This window comes from Lathamus discolor, chromosome 7 (genome assembly GCF_037157495.1).
Source record: "Lathamus discolor isolate bLatDis1 chromosome 7, bLatDis1.hap1, whole genome shotgun sequence".
Lineage (NCBI taxonomy): Eukaryota > Metazoa > Chordata > Aves > Psittaciformes > Psittacidae > Lathamus > Lathamus discolor.
The window spans coordinates 18,214,445-18,234,789 of record NC_088890.1 but is presented as its reverse complement, the minus strand read 5'-3'; the positions used below and the strand labels follow the sequence as shown (position 1 = coordinate 18,234,789).

General features: G+C 41.5%; 1 protein-coding gene across 3 annotated transcripts in view; it reads right to left on the bottom strand.

The window, feature by feature from the left end:
• The window catches only part of PTPRG (protein tyrosine phosphatase receptor type G), a 407,805-nt gene that overhangs the window by 305,772 nt on the left and 81,688 nt on the right, over positions 1-20,345 (bottom strand). For all 3 annotated transcript variants that reach the window (XM_065687094.1, XM_065687095.1, XM_065687096.1), the window contains one exon: positions 13,136-13,240. In XM_065687094.1, coding sequence (XP_065543166.1) covers positions 13,136-13,240 — 105 coding nt within the window. The remainder of the gene's footprint in view (positions 1-13,135; positions 13,241-20,345) is intronic.

Genomic DNA, 20,345 nt, shown 5'->3' with positions numbered 1-20,345 from the left:
GTAAGCAGTCCCTCAAGAAATGCAAGGCAGAGCAAACTTCCATCCTCTGGACATCTCTACATTCAAACATAAAGATTTCTGTTAAAATATTTAGGACTCAAATATTTACATCCAGTCAATTAAATTGAGCATTTCCTTCCCTCCAGGGAATTCTTATCCTCCCTCAGCAGAGAGGACCAGTCACATTTCCTATACGTACTAATAACACAGCAATGCCTAAGGCTATAAAGAAATCCTTCCCACTAGATGCAAAGACCTTGGAAGCAAACATGCAAATCTAGTATAAAAAGAATATATAAAGATCTTGTTGCCAGCCAACACAAATGACCCAAGAAGCTTACAGTATAAGGTCAAACAGACAGTAAAATGTGTGGTGAAAGAAGGTGAACAAAAGACACCTTCCACAGATGTACCTCCACTCTGGAATACAGGGAGTTGGCAAGTCTGACAGGCTGCGGAGTAATGCCCCAAGAAAGGAACATTTACTAGAGCCAGAAGATCCTACCACCGGAGCATCACTGTAGGTCCTAGTGGGAGGATTTACAGCCAGCATTTTGTACAGAAGAAATCACCAGCTAGACTTTGTTAATTGTGTTATCATGCTCACTAATTCATATGTCTCTCCTACAGCAAAACCTTTTTATTACAGAATTTCAAAAACCAATACTTGAATTTTAAACTTTAATATGAACTTACATTTTAAAACATTAAATTACCTAGCGAAGCAGACACGAATGTGAAAAAAGGCCATTTCCTCCATCATTTCATTAAATTTGAAAGTACTTATTTATTTTAATAAGTCAAGATGTCCATATACCAGGAAATTAACATCAAAGAATGTTAAATATGCCCAGTATCACTTAAAAGCCTATGGAGTATTATGCATTTTCAAAAATAGCATAACTCAGCAAAACTACTTTCCCAACAGTTACTTTTTATTACAGTTTCCAATAGTACTTTGGGGGAAAAAAAGCTGAACATATTTACTGTACTCTGCACTCCAGTTCATACAGAAATCATAAGATGCAATGTTGAATCCCATGTCCAGGCGCCATAACACAACCATCCTCCCTAATTAAAGGTCCTCTGTTAATGCCAAATAGGTGGTTGTCTACCATGCACTCTTCTAAGGGCTTTTGTGCAGACCTTCACTGTCACATATCACCAAGACCATAGAGGTCCTTGATGAAGCAAAACCATCAGAAAGAGAAGCCTCAACATCTGAACAGTTATACACAGCACAACAGGACTTCCATGCAGAAGCAAGACTTGAAGTGGTAGATATTCTAAAAATCTACTCATGAGAGCTTGCACTTTTGAACAGGGGCCCATAATGGATTAGCCTACTTTCCCAAGGAAACAGGCTTATCCATTTGAGCCTTCTATCGTGTCTGATCTTCCAATTCCCCTTCCCTCCCCCTCCACTTTGGAACCTGGTGGCTAACTGACCAGGTCTAAAGGAAGTGGGTGATACACATCACCAGTTTTGTGAAGCACAAGCATCAACACAGGGAACTGAGGCAGGAAGCACTACTGAAGGAGCACTTCTGAAACCCAAAGCTTTTCAGACATTGGAGACTTCTACAGGGGTATGAAGCACTCAGCTGTGCATAGAGCTACACAGTTCTGGGATTTTTAACAGTGGGGAAAGGAAGGCTCTTAGTACCTTCTCCAGCTCATAGTCCTCACCTCATTACACCCTGCTTCAGCCACTCATGCATTTAATACTAAGCCATTTCTCAGATGGCTTGTACAAATTTAAGGACAGAGGTAACTCTTCTGTGTTTGCACTGAGAGCAATTAAGTCCTGCTGACATCTGGGGAGCTCTTGCGCAATACTAACAGGAACTGAGCTACACACACCAAACCCTTCTTTACAAAAGTCACATCCAACTCTCTCTGCAAACTTCACGTAGCAAATCCCCTTCATCAGAGATCAGCATGTGATTATACTGTATCATGCATATAAGTGTCTCCATTTCAAGTCTCCAGCAACAGAAATATAAATTACAAACCTGATGTGAAGTGTCACTGAAGCTTCCGAGTTGGAATCTATCTGAAAAGTTCACGTCACGTCTGGTTAGGAGCAGACTAGCATCTGGCATGTAAAACAGCTTTTTATACCCCAAGGGGCCAGTAGGCTTCAGCAGCAGCCTGAGACACACCACCACACCTCGGGAGCCAAAGACAGCATGTAATACTGAACGTGAAATGATATATCTAAACTCTCCATGACTTCACCGCCATCATTACCTCAGGGCAAGTCTTATTTCTGTACTTGACAATTATATTCACACAAACACAAAGAACAATTCAGTTCTGAGAGCATCCATTTACCAGTTTGTTTGTACAGGAGCTCAGCGCATGGGACTGACCCCAGTGCTGAAGGTGAAGGTCCAGATGATGTGAAATACAGCAAATGAGTCATGAGAGGTCCTGATCCAGCAGGGTGCAAAGCACATGACTGACATTTATGGAACCTCCATCACCACAGTTAATAGCTGTGAGTGGATTACAGGTGAGCTAGGAAAGAGACAGGAGACATTTGTTTCACTGTTTCATATAGGAAAAGCAACAGAAACTGCAGTCCACATGCCAATACTCATTACCTTCAGGCATTCAATTGCAGGGACATTTCCTCTTTTGTTCATTTCTGAGGAAATTTATACGCTAAGACAGTTTGGAAAGTCTCGGAAGTGAGTCAGCAATCAAGAAGCCCATGTGAAACATGCCCCTCCTGAGCTTTCTGGCAGCTGGACAACTTAGATGTTGGCCTGAATGCTCTCATTTACAGCAAGGTAAAAAAAGCAGTACAGACCAGTTCATCCCTGTGCTCAGCCACACTTGAGACACAGCACCCAACCTCTCTGTGCCATTCTGGTCTTTACAACATGCTAGAATAGATGAGTATCAGTGTACATGACTGCAAGGCTGCAATCCCACAGCAGCGTGGGGCAAACGCGCCTGAAGTAAGACTGCATGCAAAGAGAAAAGTAGGCAAAGGAAGGGTTTACTTCAGCCACAGGTCGAACAGACCGGCTTAGGTTAAACTCACCAGTAGTGCTTGGAAGATGACACCCAGGATTTTCTTTGAGATGGAGAAAGACAAAAGGCCTAATATTCACAGCTGCGAAGACTCTTTTGGTGGAAGAACTGCTTGCTGGTCAAGTCAGTCCACCTGAGTATTGTTAAAGGAGTTGCATGTCTCAGAAGTACCTCACTCTACTGAGTCTGAACAAAGATAAGGACGCCGTGTCAGTCATGCCCACCAGTCCTTACTATGACAGCTTGAAGTTGGAATCTTCGTATCTTTTCAACAGGAACACAGGGTTTCTAACCCTTCATGAACAAAATCAGACATCTCACTAACTATCCTTATCATCCCATTATCATCATCAGCCTGCAGTCCCACTCACCTCACAACTTGGCAGTGTCAAGGGACGGGAGTAGGTGGGAACACATATTTAGGAAGCATCCATTCAGGGTTTAATTGAATTAAACCCACTTGCTTTCCCAGCTCTATAAAAACAGAAGCTTAAGACCCAGGTTCTCAGTACAGCTTGACATTACTTTTACACCGCAGAGCGAATTACCTCTCCAGTAAATCATCCCAGTGCCAACAGCCTCCCCCAGATAGGAAGGCTACAGAGATGACCCTTAAGAGTTCAGAGGAGAGTTTAAAACATTTCCAGAAAATCACTCAAGTGCTGTTTAAAGATGCAATTTATATGCACAGCTCCGCATGCCATAGCAGGATTTCATATTTATTTAATTTGATGGTTAGAAGTGTGCCCAGCCAACTCTTTGGGCACACAAACTCTTCAATAAAAAACTTTGTAATTTAGAGCCAAAAACTCAGTGCATTGAATAGGAAAAGAATGTCTTATGACTCAAGCCCAACACTGTCCCAGCCCCTCTGGAAAAAACTGAGAGCACCAAATAGACCGAGAGCTTCAACAAAGCAGCACAGTTCAGTTTGCTGCTGGATGAAGAATTAAGCTCCACAGCTGGATCACCTCCAGGAAGGCCTCCAGATAGCTCATGAGCTTCGCTATACTGTGCTATCAAGATGGTGACCCCTAAGAAGAGGCAGTCTCCAAGGCAACCAAGGTCTCTTCAGTTAGCATTTGATGAGGTTGGATGTGTGGCTTAAGAAACAGCGTGCAGCACTGGGACCTGGGCTGCATTTCCACATATGCTGTATGCTGCCTAGAGTATATCAAAGTTACTTAAACTGCCCTGTGCTTCAGTTCCCACCACATAAACACTCCTACCTCGGGCATGTTATGAGAATCAGAATACCCTCAACTGCCAAGTACTCATGCTGCAGTACCAAAAAACACCTCAAAACACACAAAGATAAGACTCTTTAATTCTGCTTTTCCCTAATAGGGATGTGACATTCAACATAGAAGAAATGCATGGCATCTCCATCCACCTACAAGGTGCTCGTGGCAATGCCCTGCCAGCACCCAGAAGCCCACTGTGGCACTGCCTCTGCTCATGCAAGGCAAGGGAACCCAGCAGGGCACACATATTCCTTTGACAGGCAGGGGCTGCTTTTTCAAGACTCATAATGATTTAAAATGGCAAGTCTTCAATGCCACATTCTGCAAGATGGAGATACTTTCTGGGAATCAGGAGAGATGGGACAACTCCTGGGACACAGATACTGAGAAGACCATCTTCTGAACAGTGACTGGAATGACAGAAAGCACCCACCTGATATTGCAAAAAATAGTAGACGTAATTCTACATCTACTGCATCAACTGCAGTATTGGCCTTGCTCAGGCTTTTCATACAGAGGCTCCACTTATATCCAGCAACTAGAATTCTGATTCATTCCTTGATTATTTCATGCTTGGACTATTGCAATAATGTTTGTGCCAAGCTACTCTTTTTTATCCACACACTACAAGGCTATTCAGAGCCTCCCTGCTTGCTTTGTTTCTCCCTGCAGTATCCATGCTGTTCGCATACTTTTTTCCCTATTGTTATTCTCTTATATGCAATCAGTTACATAGGAAACCAAGATTGGAAGTTCAATGTATTACTGCAATCATTCAGGAACCTCAAGGCAACAGCAAACTCCAACCTTCTGTGTATTCTCTAGTCCATTTACTGAGCTTGTATCACAGCTGCTACCCAAATACTCCATCTTTCTTTTGTATGTTTAAAATACATCCATTTCACATATTTTTATGTCTAAAGAGCTTGAAATGTTTTATACCATTTCCTATTTCAATGCCTAAAAATCAGCTAAACTGACAACTTCTTGCTGCAATTCAGCACACTTTCAGTTTCATGAAACAGTGCACTGGTTGTTATCATTCCAGAGGCTTGCTACAAATGTCCCAGTGTTCACATTGAAACAAAACGCAACAAAAAGCACAGTACATTTAAAGAAGTGATAGGTCCCCCCTCCCCGGCAAAAGCAGCTCTATGTGCTTCCTCATTTCAGCATGGATAGCCAGAGCTGCGATTGTAGCAGTGCAAAGCAAAAACACTTTGATGTAGTACTGGAACAACTGTATCTGAAGCTCTGAAGATTTCATCTAACATCTGTTGTAGTTATTTCATACTTTTGTGCTGTGGTAGGGAAAAACTTCATGAAAGACTGGAAGTTGAGGGAATGTCTCATTCTTTGCACCTCTTACATTTGAGCTTCTCAAAGCTGTTCATCTGCCAATGGCCTATCTACTCAAAAACAGTAAAGAAAAAAGAGCATTTGAAAATCAGAGATTTGCTCTAATGTATTTAAGGTACAAAACCCAAATCAACTTCCTGAAAGAGCCCTGCTAAAAAATTATAATAAAAAAAAGGCAATTTCACCGTAACTGTGTCCAACATTTACAAATTCAGTCAACCACTGCATTACAGACCAGACATCACATTGACTGTGACAGTACTTGGAATAAACTGTAAGCGTGGCACACACAAAAAGGAGGCGAGAGAGTAAATAGTATTAATGGTATTCAATAAGGAAATCGTGTCTGTGTCGAAGTAGGAACTAAATTACTATCCGAGGTTTTCTTAGCAGATTATTTAGAAACTTGCCAATAGACAAACAAAGTAAATGACAAGACTCTCAATCAGAGCTGTGTTCCCCTGCAATATGGCTTAGTAAAAATGATGCAGACTACTTGGACTGCTTTTGGCAAGGCTGACTCTCCTTAGAGGACTGCTAATGTTAAATGCTCAACACAAACATGTGATTATGAATTTCTGATTCACGCTAGCTTATGGTTAGGAAGATATATACTGTTCTCAGGGACAGGGACTTGAAAACTTGTTTCTTTGCTCTCGCGAGTAAAACAGAAGATAGTACTTTGTATTTGTTACTTCACAACGCAGAACAGCTAAAGACAGATAAAAAGCATTCTCCTTGACATCCTCCTAGTAAGTGCACATTTTGATACAGACTCTGCATACAAGGATGCGCATTTGTATAGCGCCTTGCTCATGGACATGGAGACTCATGACCCAGTACCATCAGATACAAACAATCAAGGCATACAGATGGCATTTCCTCTTTATTTGAGAAAACACACAGCAGTATCGAACTATAGCTGTGCGCATTAAAAAACAGGGTTCATGCTTAGAGAGGAGCAGCAAATTCTGAAGCTATGGTTTTCCATGTTTCTCGTAGGGAAGTGTGTGGCACTGATTTCTGGAACAACTATTGCTCTAACAAGATTGCACATGTAAATGCATGCATCACAGCTGGTTTCAGCAGGGTTCAGTGAAGACTAACATTCATCTCTGATGAACACAAATGAAACATTCAAAGCTTAGTTTACTGATCAGATATTAATGGGTGTATTTTTCCTGGGTCTCTCAGTTCAGTTCCTCTTTAGAAAAGTCAGTTTAGAAGATTGAGGAAAGGAGCCAGAGCCTACTCATTTTGGCCATCCTGCATTGAATGGAGATGAGTACTCTTACAGTAGAACTTTAACCATGCATGTAGTATGCCAGAGCTTTGGTCAATATCAAGATTTATTATTCTGCAGGACAGAAAGAGTGAAATACTGACTGCAGCAAATAGGCCATTAGTTACCTCTCAGTTCAATAAGTCTTGATGCTTTCCTTACTATGTGCTGATTATTTCCTGTCCAATTCACATTAGCAGCTTATTTAATGAGAACAACCTAAGCAAAGAGAGAGAAATTCGCACATATACAAAGGACATCAGCAAGTTACATTTCATCACAGTTAACACCATTTACCATCCTTTCAGGAAATAACCTTTACTGATCTTTCCTGTTTTAATTCTAGCAATGGCTTTTTGAGAGGAACACTCAATTCTTATATTCGCCACCAATTATATTTTAAATAATAGGATCTTAAAGGACAGCAATATCTGCTTAAGTGTTGTAGGACAAAGCATTCACACGCTGATAGTGTCCACTAGTGAGACAGCATGGCCACGGTTCATATTCTTAATGGACACTTTTCCCCACTGACAGGGTCATCCCCACTCCTGTGAAGCCTATTTTTCTTCCATTAACTTCTACTAATGTTCATGGTAGTTGCACAGAAACTTGGAAAGAAGAGATAAAACATTTTAGACAGAAAAACACCAGAAAGGACACGCATAAAGAACAGAAGCGTCGTAAGTAGAGCTAATAATTTCACACAGAAAATGAGAGATCAAAGGTACAAAGAGGAAAGAGATACCTTGAATATTCCATAAGATTAAAGAGCAAAACCAACTGTATGCATTTTCTACATCGGGTTCTCTTCACAAAGCCATAGCTGAGCAAGTAAAAAGAACATGTATACATCCTTGGCCAGTGTCTGCTTTTTTGTTCTCCAAGAGCCCAAACGGTTTTGAATGCTTAAAAAGAGAGTATTCCTTGAATGAGTCACCTTGCAGCACACACACCAAGAGAGCCAGGTACACCAGTCCCACCAGTGCCAGCATCGCAACTCAACTGGTAAACTCCAGCAACTAAAGCACCATCGCCTACAACATCCTGCCCAAGGCCTGTGGAGCCTCCCATTCCATACCAGTTTATCATACGTGTAATACTAGGAAAAATTACTCATCACACCTTTTATCTGAAGACTCCGAGTTTCCCCAGTTTGAGGGACAGAGTAAGGAGCAGTATGTTCCCAGAGCCATTTCTGGCTTTCTGCAATCTCAGACAATGGCGCTCACATTAATTTCACAGCATAGAAGGCCAGATACAAGTAACTATAGGCTCTTCAGAGCTACTATCATTTAAGATACAAGCATCTGCATCAGCATCTCATACTGTTATCTCATTCTGAAGCCCTAATCCTCTCATTACCCATTTCTGCAGCAGCTACAAGGCAAAGCAGGGACTGCTTGGGTCACCAGCAAAGTGCTCTCAGCACTGATAGCTGCAATACTTAACACTGAGAGGCATCTTTAAATATCTGGAATATTAGCTCTGTAAAGTAGCATACATCACAGAAGGGAGGGCCAGCCAGAAAGCTCTGGATCTGGTAGACATTTCAATTGCATATTTCTATAGGACTTCAGGTTTTATTTTGTGTTTGTTTAAACAGCTTTCATATTTACAAAAATAACTTCCACACTTACAGCACCTGAAGTACTATTTGTTGCTATTATGGGTATTAGAAGCATAGTGAGTTCTGTGGCAATTATAAGGATGTGCTAAAAATCACTTCCAACTTGTCCATTCAGTGGTTAGTCTAACAGAAAGATTATTGTGCAAAGACTGCACTGAGGCACATTAGGGATCCACACCTACTTCTGACTGCGCCTATTCCACATTCCTGTTACACTGCAACTAATGTGGCCAGTCACAATTCAGGAAGTCTTTGGCAAACTGTAAGACACGATCATGGAATAAGTACTTGGCCAAAACATACACACACAGAGAAATCTCCCTAGAAATGTAGTTTGAGCTTCCTGAAAAACCCTAAAAAGAACATCTAGGAGATCACAGACTCTGTTCAGTCCTGCAGTTCCTATTTAAAGGCAAGTTACTCTTCCGTTTTCCGTGTTTGCTCACTTCTGAATTTGGTTTAAAGTGCTGCTAGTGCAGACTTAATGAAGTTTCTTCTGAAAGGCTGATTGTGTTTCCTTCTGTGTTTTCGACAGAACCCATTTAAAATGGGCCTTCTTCATTTAATTATCTAGTCTTTATTTTTCTGCGGGTTTTATTTCTGAACAGGAATAAATATTATGGTCAGAACTGTGTCTGTAGACAACAGGCTTATTTTATAAGGCTTAAAATCCTTTCCTTTCCTATCAGACAGTGAAGCAGGAGCTCTGCGGTGCTGCTCTGCAGCTTTGTCCAGGACACACACAGTACGGGCAGTGGAGTCATAGTCACAGGGACATCATACAAATGTTACAGACATGACGGTTACCTGACTCCTGATCAATAACTAACATCTATCCTCTCTGAACACTTGTGCCTTAGAAAAGGCATATTACCAGGCAGTGGGTGGTAATGCTATAGATCGCTTACGAAACCATGAAAATTCCCCAGAGACTAAACCAGCTCCTGAACCATCCATCCTCCACAAAAGCATGGAGCAGCAGAAGGGTTTCCTACAGGCCACAGAGGATTTGCTCTTAAAGCACGGTGTAGGACAGACACATCTTGTAGAAGGTAAAGACTTGAGGGCTCCTTGCAGTACAGCTGTGCCCTTTTTCCACCCCCAGGCAGGAAAACCACAGCTGGCTGGCTGCTTCCAGAGCCCTCCACACCACCTCAGGATTTATTACAGAACACCCAAGTCCAAAAACACAAAAGCACTGCAAGCAGGCAGGCACAGCCGTAAACTTGAGGGGCCTCTGCTGCTGTAAATCAGTGCAGATCAATTGAAATCAATATAAAGCCATAGTTCAGCCTAATGTAGGCCCAGCAGAGACATGGGCATGCTAGTCAATATTGGGGTTCAACAGATGGCTGTCCACTGAGGTCTGGCAGAAGCTGCTCTGGTCTAATCTACTCTCATCGGCAAATTCCCTTAGAAGAAGCTTCAGATTCACCAGCACACAATCTAGCATAACTTTCTTCACTGCCTGTAATTGCTGGGGCTGGGCCAGCAGACGTTGTACAATTAACCAGAGGGGAGCTGGCCTAACCAAGTGAGGATAGGGAGGAGAAGCAGCCTACCAGATAATGTCTGTAGAAGAGCTTGGAAACCATTGACAAGGCTAATTGCTTACTGCAGAGTAAAGTTTCTGCTCTCTGTAGGCTCATCTGATGTCAACTTCCTAGTCACATCCAAAACCCTACCCACAGGACAAACGTTGTTAGCACATAAACTGCTTAGCCAAGCCCTGCTAAGGGTTCTTGGGAAATATTCTGGGGAGTGAAGAAGCAAGGAGAAACAGATAACATGATCATCCTCCTCACTGTGCTCGGCTAGAAACAAACATCTGTCTGGCATCTGGGCTCTGCTACCCACCATTTATTCCCATCTTCGACCTAAACACAGAAGCTTGGCATTTTCATTACCTCTGGTCCCTCAGTGAGCAAACAGGGAAAAAAGAAATTAGATAAGAAAGGCTGAACTGGCTGAAAGTCCCACATGGGGCTGGAAGGATCCAAGTGAGGAGAGGAAAGAGAAACTCCTACATATAAAAAGCCATGACAAAGCAGCAGCCTGTAGAAACATCTAATTTCTTACAGAGCATGGGCTCCTTTCCCCACCTAATTGCTCATGTTAATTTCCTCCCCTCCTCAGGGAGATGCTGGCTGCACTGAGCCTCCTGCAGGACACAGCAGCAATGCTGGAAATTCCTTTGCAAAGAACTCTTTCCCAACACTCTATTTGCCTTTGCATTTTCCCTCTCAAACACAACCCAAACCATTGCCTGCACCTCAGGGTTAACACTCGGCATAGGGCCCTGCTCTCCTGCTCCCATGCCCTCTGCGTGGGGCCCAGTGGGGCAGAGCTGCTCCTCCTTGCAGGCACAGACAACAACATGGCTCAGGAGGACACCAGTTCTCCATCCACTTCCAGGCTGGGCTTGTTCAGATGCAGTATAAGCACAACCTATACAGTCAGAGCATGCAGAACCTAGGGCTGTTTGCTCACACCTGTATTTCATGTCACAAAACTTTTAGTGAAGACCCAAGCTCTGCAACTGGAATACCTGGTCCCAAACCACATTCCCTCCAAATGGCATTCAGGTCACTGCTCTAATAGCTGCCTGACAAAGCATCCAGATAAAATAGTACTGTATCCTCTTCTGGTTTCTTGACAAGTGCTAGTAAATATCTCATTTCCACCTTTTCCATCTCCTAATGTACTCCTTTTATCAGCAACAGTGACAAAAAGGTTCTAATTAGATAGCACTAATCAGGTAGAACTGCATGTGATTGACAGCTGAGAAGTCACTATCTGTTCTCTGAAAAAGATAGGCTATTTTCCTCCCAAAAGCAGGAGATTTATCGATAGACAAAGGATGCAAAACCCAAAAATGTAAGGTATAATTACACATCAGGAATATATATTTTATGTTGACATAAATCTAAAAGGATTCATGGATGGTAAAAGCTTTTACGGAGGGGTGAACAAGTGATGTTACTCATACAGGAAGAACAACATCACAAAAACAGAATAAGGAAAACTGCCTATGCATAAACTGGTGTGTGGTGGGTTTGTTTGCCCCTTTTATATTTAAACCAGGACTGGCAAAAAGAAGTCCAGTAATTCAAGCATAGAGTTTTGACACATACAACAACAAAATAACTCCAACAGTGTTTTACCCTCTTTAAAAACATTTTAACTACCCAAAATTAGTATTTCAAACCTTTTACAGTGACAGAAACAAAATGAACCTGCCAAGTGGCACTTGTAGTATTTTACACAGGACAGCAAATGGAACAGGCCATTCATTCCAACATACAAATTTTCCCTCTATTTGCTTATTTCTACTCTTCATGAATCTGGGCTCTTAAAATCTTAAGACATTATTAAGCTGTGGTATGAAAGTATATCTTGTGGCAATATCTGTCCATCACAACAAGTGGTCATTTGTCCCATAGGACTAAAATCCTTGGATTTCCTTCACTTGTGGGACCTCATTCGCAAATGAGATAGCTTGCATTTGGAGATCTAACAGAGAAAACTTGTCACATCTGATAGTTTGCTTATTAATGGAAAAAAATCTCTAAGCCCACCTGTAATCATTCATTTCCAGTGAGATTTATGGTCTGCATAAAAGAGGGGAGCTGGCAGTTAAAAAACAACATTCGCCTGTTTATCTGGTATCAGTATTCATGCTTCTTAGAATGTAGTATTTTTCCTTCAGTTAAAACCAGGCCTGCACAACATTCCTCTTGGACAAGCACCAAACGTTTGAAATGCATCTCAGAACTTCCAAAATAGCACACACAAACTCATTATGATGCTCAAAACCTTCATAAAAGCTTTCTAGACATTAGATATTTTTCCAGAGCAAATATAACCATTAATAAGCCCAACAACTTGAAATCATGTTAGCAGCTTCAAATACAGGCTTGATACTCTCTAGACCTGAACCAACTGTCAAACCATACAAAGACATCATTCTGAAGTATATTTTAATCTGGGGCATTTAAAAATTGAGCAGATACATCAGGTTTTCCATAAGACTTTTATGAGCAGTAGGATAAACAATAAAGCACTCGCTAACATCCTACCTTCTCAGCATCGCACCCTGGTGCAATGCTGCAGAGACGTGTCTCAATGCTATCATTACACACTACCAGGAAAACACATGCACACAAAGAAGTAATTGTAAAATACATACGTTATTTTTTTTTACCTGGATGTATTATACGGATTCCTAGTCTTCCTAGAACCTTGATAGAGTAAGCAAAGGGTGAGTTTGGGAATGTACTAATTGGACAGGGAGAGTATGGAAAAGTTTGTGGGAATAATCCTTTTAAAGGCTGAGTTAAAAAACTTAAAGATGACAGAGAGGGAGCAGAGTTATAAGGCAAATCCTACAGGTAAATGCAGGAGCACAAGAAAGGAGAGGATGTGTGCAGAGGGAGTTTGTAAGGAAGTCAGCAGAAGAAAACACACTGTAAAACTAATTTAAGCTATTTCTAAGCATAGCAGTAACAAGAAGCAAGTAAACAACTTGATTTGGAGCATATTTCAAGTTTCAGTCCTCTGAAGAAGTCAACTCACCCGAGTATGCCCAGTAAGGATCCCCCGAAGCTTTTCGCCTCCGTATCTGCACAGAGCTACCATGTCTGTTTTCATGCAGAGAGCCAACATAGCCTTCAGTCAGAGCTGGGAAGGCAAGAAGTAGAGATCATTAGGAACATGATATTTACTCCCTGGAGTTTCCATTGTGAAGCTTAAATCTTTACTAAGCAAAAACTACAGACTTTGCATGGCTTTAAAAAACTTATTAGACATGGTCCTCACCTATAAAAACCCATCACCCAAACATGATTCACAGCAGAGGACTCACTGATGCCATTATCCTGATCCGGCACATACACACATAAATCCAGTAATTTCCATAAGGACATTCTGATATACACAAACAAACAATTACGAGCAATGACTTTTGATCAAACTTTCTCTGTCTAGACCCAAAAGGCACCTTACTTTGCTATTGACTATCAAAATACTAGCTGTAATTCAATGAAGAAATTATTAAGATCCTGAAAAGAATGATGCAAGCAGGTAGCATATGCTGCTATAGTGTTAACCTGGTTATCATAACCGCACCTATTTTAAACCACATCTCAAAATCCCAAGTAAAACAGTTTCACTGAGGACCACGCTAATCTCCTCCATGTACAGCCTTCAGATCTTTGTAAAACTTCACAAGCTAGAATGAACTAAATTCACCATCCAAACCAGAAAAGAATGCACCCTACACTGCATCCTAGGGTTTTCCTTTTATACTTCAGTATGTATTTGTTTTCCTGTAGAGAAATGCATAGCTTTCATGAAAACTTGGGTTGTTTGGGGATTTCATGTGCAAATGTTGCTTATTGCTTCTATGCATCTGACTGAACCAAAGTGGAGATGTGTGAATAAAAAAATGTCAGTAGAAAGTCTGTAATAAATTCAAGTACCTTCCTCAGAGCACCAAAGCTAAAAACTTCGGTGCTATAATAAATGCACAATAAATGCAAAGAACCAGTAAGCACCAACTGGCTCTGTGGAAATTTAATTCCAACTGATCCCAAACCACTTATCTGATCAGGAAGAAACTAGCTGTGTAATTCAGATTAAAACTTCAGGAAGCCACATAAAGCACTGCTACCTGTATGGAGTCATGAAGCACTGAGTTCCCTTCTATTCCCAGGTCAAGTACAACTAGGCTGAAACAAAGCTTGTAACAGGACTTCACAGAACAGCATGCACCAGTAATTCAGAATTTGGCTTTATTTCCCCTTAGAAAAGCTTCTGGGTGGCACCTCCTTTGTACCACAGTAGCTGTGTCAGAGGGCTGTCAAGCTAAGCAGCTCTATAGACAACCTTCGCTCTGCAGTGTGGATAATGGGTTTCTACAGATTTTGGAATCCTGAAGTGGTAGGAAAAGTCATGCAATCTCAGGAAAGCCATGACAGGTCTGCCCCTGCCAAATTTTCTCTTGTGCGAGCAAAGGTACTAATTGTGAAATTTATTATGAGCCTCTGATTCGAATGACTTTTCCAAGAATTAGAATTCCTTGGCAACTCTCTAAATGTTAATTCACTCCAGGCTGCAAACTAGAAATGCTGGAACACATCATGCTACCAGGGTTTGCAGGCAACGCTATAGCACATTTTTTCATCCTCTGATTTGCACTAATATATCTAACAGTTTGGGAGGCAACAGGTGCTCAATAGGAAATAACAGGTAACGGATATGGAGACCCAAACCTTCTTGAATGAAAAACACCCAAAAGCAAATAAAAATGAGAAAATCTGAGCTAAGATCAGAAACCATAAAATCCCAAGGAAAGGAACACACAAATAACTGGGTGGGTGGCTGGAAAGGATATCAGAAGAAGTGGTGTGATTATTCACTCAAAAATCACATGTGCTGAGAAACAGACCTAAAGTCCCTCTTTATCACAATATGAAAGACAACAGCAGCTTTCTTCCAAGCATCCTCCTCATAGAGGAATAAAATAGTTGTGGGTTTCTGCTACCCAGAGAAGAACAGAACCTTCGTTCTGCAGGCAGAACAAAGATTCTACCCTGCCTCCTCCAAGGAATAAGGTACTTTTGCAGGAGCTCAGTGAGCTCCTCTGTATGCTTACCTTTAGAAGAAAGAAACTATATCTAAATCTATATCTGTTGAAGGCAAAAAGGCTCTGAGTCAGCACAAAACATCTGAAGTTTTAAAACCCTTTGTACTTCTAGTTTGAACCATCAAAAAGCCACATACAACCGTGGTATGACTATGAATCACACCATTGATTTCCAGTATCCTCTGTGCAGAAAACTAAATTATGCAAATCCGAGCCTTTATTAATGCCTAACTTTAATATGAAATTGAATATTTGCTTCAGTCAGCATCTTAATTATGCAATTAAAACCCTGACATCCTTGTCAAAATATGCACTTTCAGTTTTCTGCATAGACACTCAATAGATTTGCACATTTATCTATACTAATAAATGGTGAAGAGCCACGCTTTACACAGACTTATTTCCACCAAAAAGGATGTTAGAAACCAAGAGGAGAGCTCAAGTATTTGTCAAGAGAACTGTGGGAAGAAACCTGCTGGCTGTACCAGTAAATATCTTCTGTAGTACTGAAAAAGAAACAAATTGGAACATACTGTTCTAAGTAAAATCCTACATTACGGTTGGGCAGCCCAACATTAATGTCAGCAGCCCCCTAACAAACGTGCAATAATTCAGTAGTCATTAGCAATTCAGAGAAGACATATACTTATTGGAGTGCTGCAGCAACTCTAAGAAAAAGATGACAGGTCAAGATCTCTGGGCATGCTGTGAACTGGAAAGGTAATGGTCTATCTCCATCAAAAATCATGACACCACCTTCTTCCCTAAGCTGGTTCAGTTCTCCTGTCCATGGCGAGGCCATACATTTGTGTGGGGCCACACAAACACTCTTGAGAAAACACTGTGAGAGCAAGTAGCTATTGTTGGCAATATCTTTCACTGGTAAAGTCAGCAGAAAACCAGGCACAATCTCATGGGGCTTTTGTCCTGCCGTGTCAACTGGGGTCAATGGACTCCTGAAGAAGTACAAGGTTCAGAACATTGCATACCATGGCTTTTCAGATAGAGGTTTGGAAGAGCCACAGCATTCAAGTCATTTCAAAGAACAAAGTGCTTCATGTATCAAAGACATCTTATGTTTCAGGCAGAATCATTACTTCTGCCAGATTTGAGGGGGGATTGGGAACGTACCTTCCAACCAAAATAACACACCACCACCAGTGAAAGTTTAATGGGCATCTCAGTGTTGCTGAATTTCCTTCCTTCACTGAAAACATTTTGCTCAGCTCCAGCCATTAGAGTGCACTTATTTTTTGTGAAATGCTCCAATTCTACAGTTTCAAGGGACTTGAACTCAACTGCAATCTTCCACTGTTCCCAACATCCAAATAAGTTTTGGAGGAAACGTTTAAGGAACTTAAGTTATACAAGCACCAATCACTACAGTTTTCCAGAAGTCTCTTTCAGCTGGGAGACAGTTAACAGCTCAAGAACAAGGAGCAGCCAAGTGGTTTCCTGCTCCACTCCTTCAATAACTGGATGCTGCAGAAAAGCCAGCAATTGGACAGGCTGGTCTGGCACAGTGCAAACACGTTCCTCTTTTCTGGAAGCCCTGGAAAAGTTGGGGAAGTGAAAATTGGGACAATAGGAGAGGAAGGATCATGCGAAAGGAAGACTCAAAATGGAACAGCCAAATCAGAGGGGTGGAGTGGATTATAGGTACACACACAGAGATCAGGAGGCAGCAAGAAGGGACAGCAGTAGCCCTTGTCCTACAAGGTTTCATTTAATACACCACGCGGGTGCTGATGACAGAGGAGTAATGAATACCGTAATATATGGTCTGAGACTTGCAGATACACGATTAAAAGAGAAGGGACCAATCTTACACTCAGATACACAAGCGTGAAATTAAATCCTGATCAACTCCTCTGGCTGCTGGTACAGCATTGGTCCCTATGGAGCGCGACACGAGCAGTCAGTCGAGTTTGTGCTGTGCCTACCAGAACTGCTGCTGCAAAGAAGAGAGCATCCTTCAAAGCTAACATGGAGAAATCTCTTACACGCAGTTTCATATAATTTTAATCGGTCCTGAACACTACATGATTTCAGATGATGTGGTAAATGAATCAGCCCATGCCGCAGATCTGCAGACAGCAAAAGCAATGTAATGCTGGGATACGCCTTAGCATTCCGATCAGCTTTCCATTCACTCTGTCTCAACATATTAACTTTCCAATAAAAATTATTTGATAAGTGCCCTCAAAGGTACGATAAGGTAATTCCTGCCTGAATACCTTACTGGTATTCATAGTTCACATGAAAACACAAAATTTTATCCCCAATCTACCTTAAATATAAAGCTATTATACCATTCAGAGAGATTATACCCTTGGCATTAGTGTTTAAAAGGTATCAAGCCATCAGCTATGTAAGAAAAATCCTTTAAGGTCAATACTTAATGTCTGAATAGTGAAATCATTAGTTATGATGGTAGATTAACTGGATTGCATGCCAAACTCATTCTTTTAAGCCTTCTTTGAAGACAAGGGTTGCACACAAATCTGTTCTCAGCTGTTCCGCTTAAAACAGTACAAAGTCAAAGGTACACACACTGCCCATCTCATAATCATTCCCTGCCACACTTGCCACAGTGGACCACACTAGCAGCCAAATCAGTTTTAGTCCTAGTCCCAAATGTGGACACACTTTTTAACTGATGTGGTTCAACCAAGTGCTGCTGCTAGAAAACAAGCCAGCCTTTGGAAAGAAGAGACCTGACCACTGGAATCCAGAGTAATGTCACCCTATGAAAACACTTAAAGCAGGGGGGTTAAAAAATAATATTTTGTTAGAGTGTAGCAAAAGAACCCACTAAAGGAAGGCTTGCAGTTAGTTCTGTATCAAATCAATGCCTGCAAATGGAAACTTCTCAAAACCAAGAAAGCCCCTATTTTCTTGCAAGACTGCACAACGCCACATTTTAAAAGGCGGAGGGGGCACAGCCACATTACCCAAAGGGCTTTCATATCATCTCTTAAAAGGAGTTTAAAGGATCAGTGAGCCAAGACACTCAGCATCTGCAAGCCTAAAGCTTCAAGCAAGCCTCATGGAAAAAAAAGCAGCATCTTTATCTAGGTGCATTTACTGTATTTTTAATTGGACTGTGCTAAAGAGAAGCAGATAAGCTGAAGACACTGCATTGCTATGCACTGTAACACACACTCTGCTGAAAACGGTTTAGACTTCTGTGCTATTTCTTAGAGTAAATGTTGTCAAAAGGGCCAGAAGCGAAAAAAGAGAGGAGGGGGAAAAAACCAAAACCCTGATAGGAAATGAATTTATAATATTGAACAATTAACATTTTTTTGTACAATTAAAATAAATAACGGTCAAATTCATGTCTCTAAGCTCTTTTACAGACCACTTCCTAAACAAAACTAGGCTATTTGCCTTGAATATTTTACCACCCTTTGACAGCAAATAAATCTAGAAATATTTCAGGCACAGCTAATCCATTTTGATAGTGCATTACTTTTAAACAGACTCTTCAGCCACGGATTTCCATATTTTGTAGATTATTTTATATCTTGCCAAAGAAGGATGAAAGTTAAAGCAACATATGGTGGTCAGACAGCATCAACAAATTATATTCTGAATGAGACTTCTTCCTTTGATTAGGTTACAGAGATTTCTTCTGATTATCAGATAAAAGACAAAATCCATTCTCCTATGAATGCATATGCAATTTTCACAGCTTTCCATTAATACAATATGGGAGCTACAAACAAGTTTCTCGTAAGTGAAATAACAGACACCCAGATGCTTAATCTGCCAAGATACGTATATCCCTTTACCAGATGACAGTCACCCAAGCAGCCCCTTTATTCCACGGGTCTATTCCTAAAAATGACATGGGGGCTCTCCACCCCATTCATTCTCTGCTGTTCACGTGTCCAACAAATGATGTGGTAACACCACAAATCCTCAGAACAAGAACATAAGTGCAGAGCACAGCAGGCCTTTACAGGAACTAACCAGCAGATTGCAATTTGAAAATGAAGAACGATCCAGGGAATACACTGTCGAACCATGGGGATTAAATTAACTAGTGGAATTAAAAGCCCTTACCCCAAACAAAAACACCCAGTCAGTAGGTGCATTAACCCTTGGTAACCTGTTGAGTTCAAAGCCAGCAAGCTAAGCGTAATGAAATTTTCTATTGCTCCAATGCATCAACACAATCCCAGTCTCAAAGCACTAGGGCTGATGTAGACAAGCAACAGAAAACAGGTTTCTAGTGCAGTTCTTTCCGTACATCACAAGGGATAGGGTTTAAGGGTGACAGAAGAGTGTCCTCTTTCAGAACAAATCTTACTGGCAACCCAGCATAAGGACACACAAGTGTACCACAACACCCAGTGCTACCAGCACTTCTCCAGCAGAGCAAACGCCCTCCCAAGGAAAAGCAGTTTCCTCGGTCATGAGTTCCCATGAATCCTTCTCTCAGCCTGCCTGGCTTTACACGCAAGGTTAGCAAGCTCATTAGCAAGACAGTGAGGCAACTTCAAGTTGCACTAATGATGTTCCATCAAGGGGACTCAGAAAAAGAAGCCTGGGAGGCCAGGAAGAGACAGATGCTGCCTGATGATTAGAAAGGGCTTGATTTTGTTTTTTCACGGCTTATACTCTGCTAGCATCAGCTGTGCAAGATATGACAGATAGCTGGTGAATTTGGACCAGCTGGTGAATTTGGACCACTGAAGTCAACTGGCATCACCTGCAGTGCTTTTGCTAGGAATCAGCAAAGTCAGCCAGATAACGTGCAGTGCCAACAACTTCCACCTCAAGATAAACACACACAAATTAAAACAACCACAACATCACCCCTTCCAGGAGGACAGTGCCCCGTAGCAGAACTTCTGGCAGAGCACCTGGGGAATATCCTTAGGCTAAGGGTTCTCAGACTGCAGTAAGTGAACTCAAATCTACCCACAGGTTAGTAACACCACAAGAGAAAAAGAAAGAAACCAAAAACCACCCCACTCTGTTATTTCTTCCACTGGGAAAACGCAGAAATGGTGAGCAGAAAAAAACCACCCAGACAACTGCACATGTCCTCCACGATGGAGGGGCTACGGTTCATGTCACACTGCTGACAGCATGTGATGGGGACAGTCAAAGAAACCAAGCCTGAGG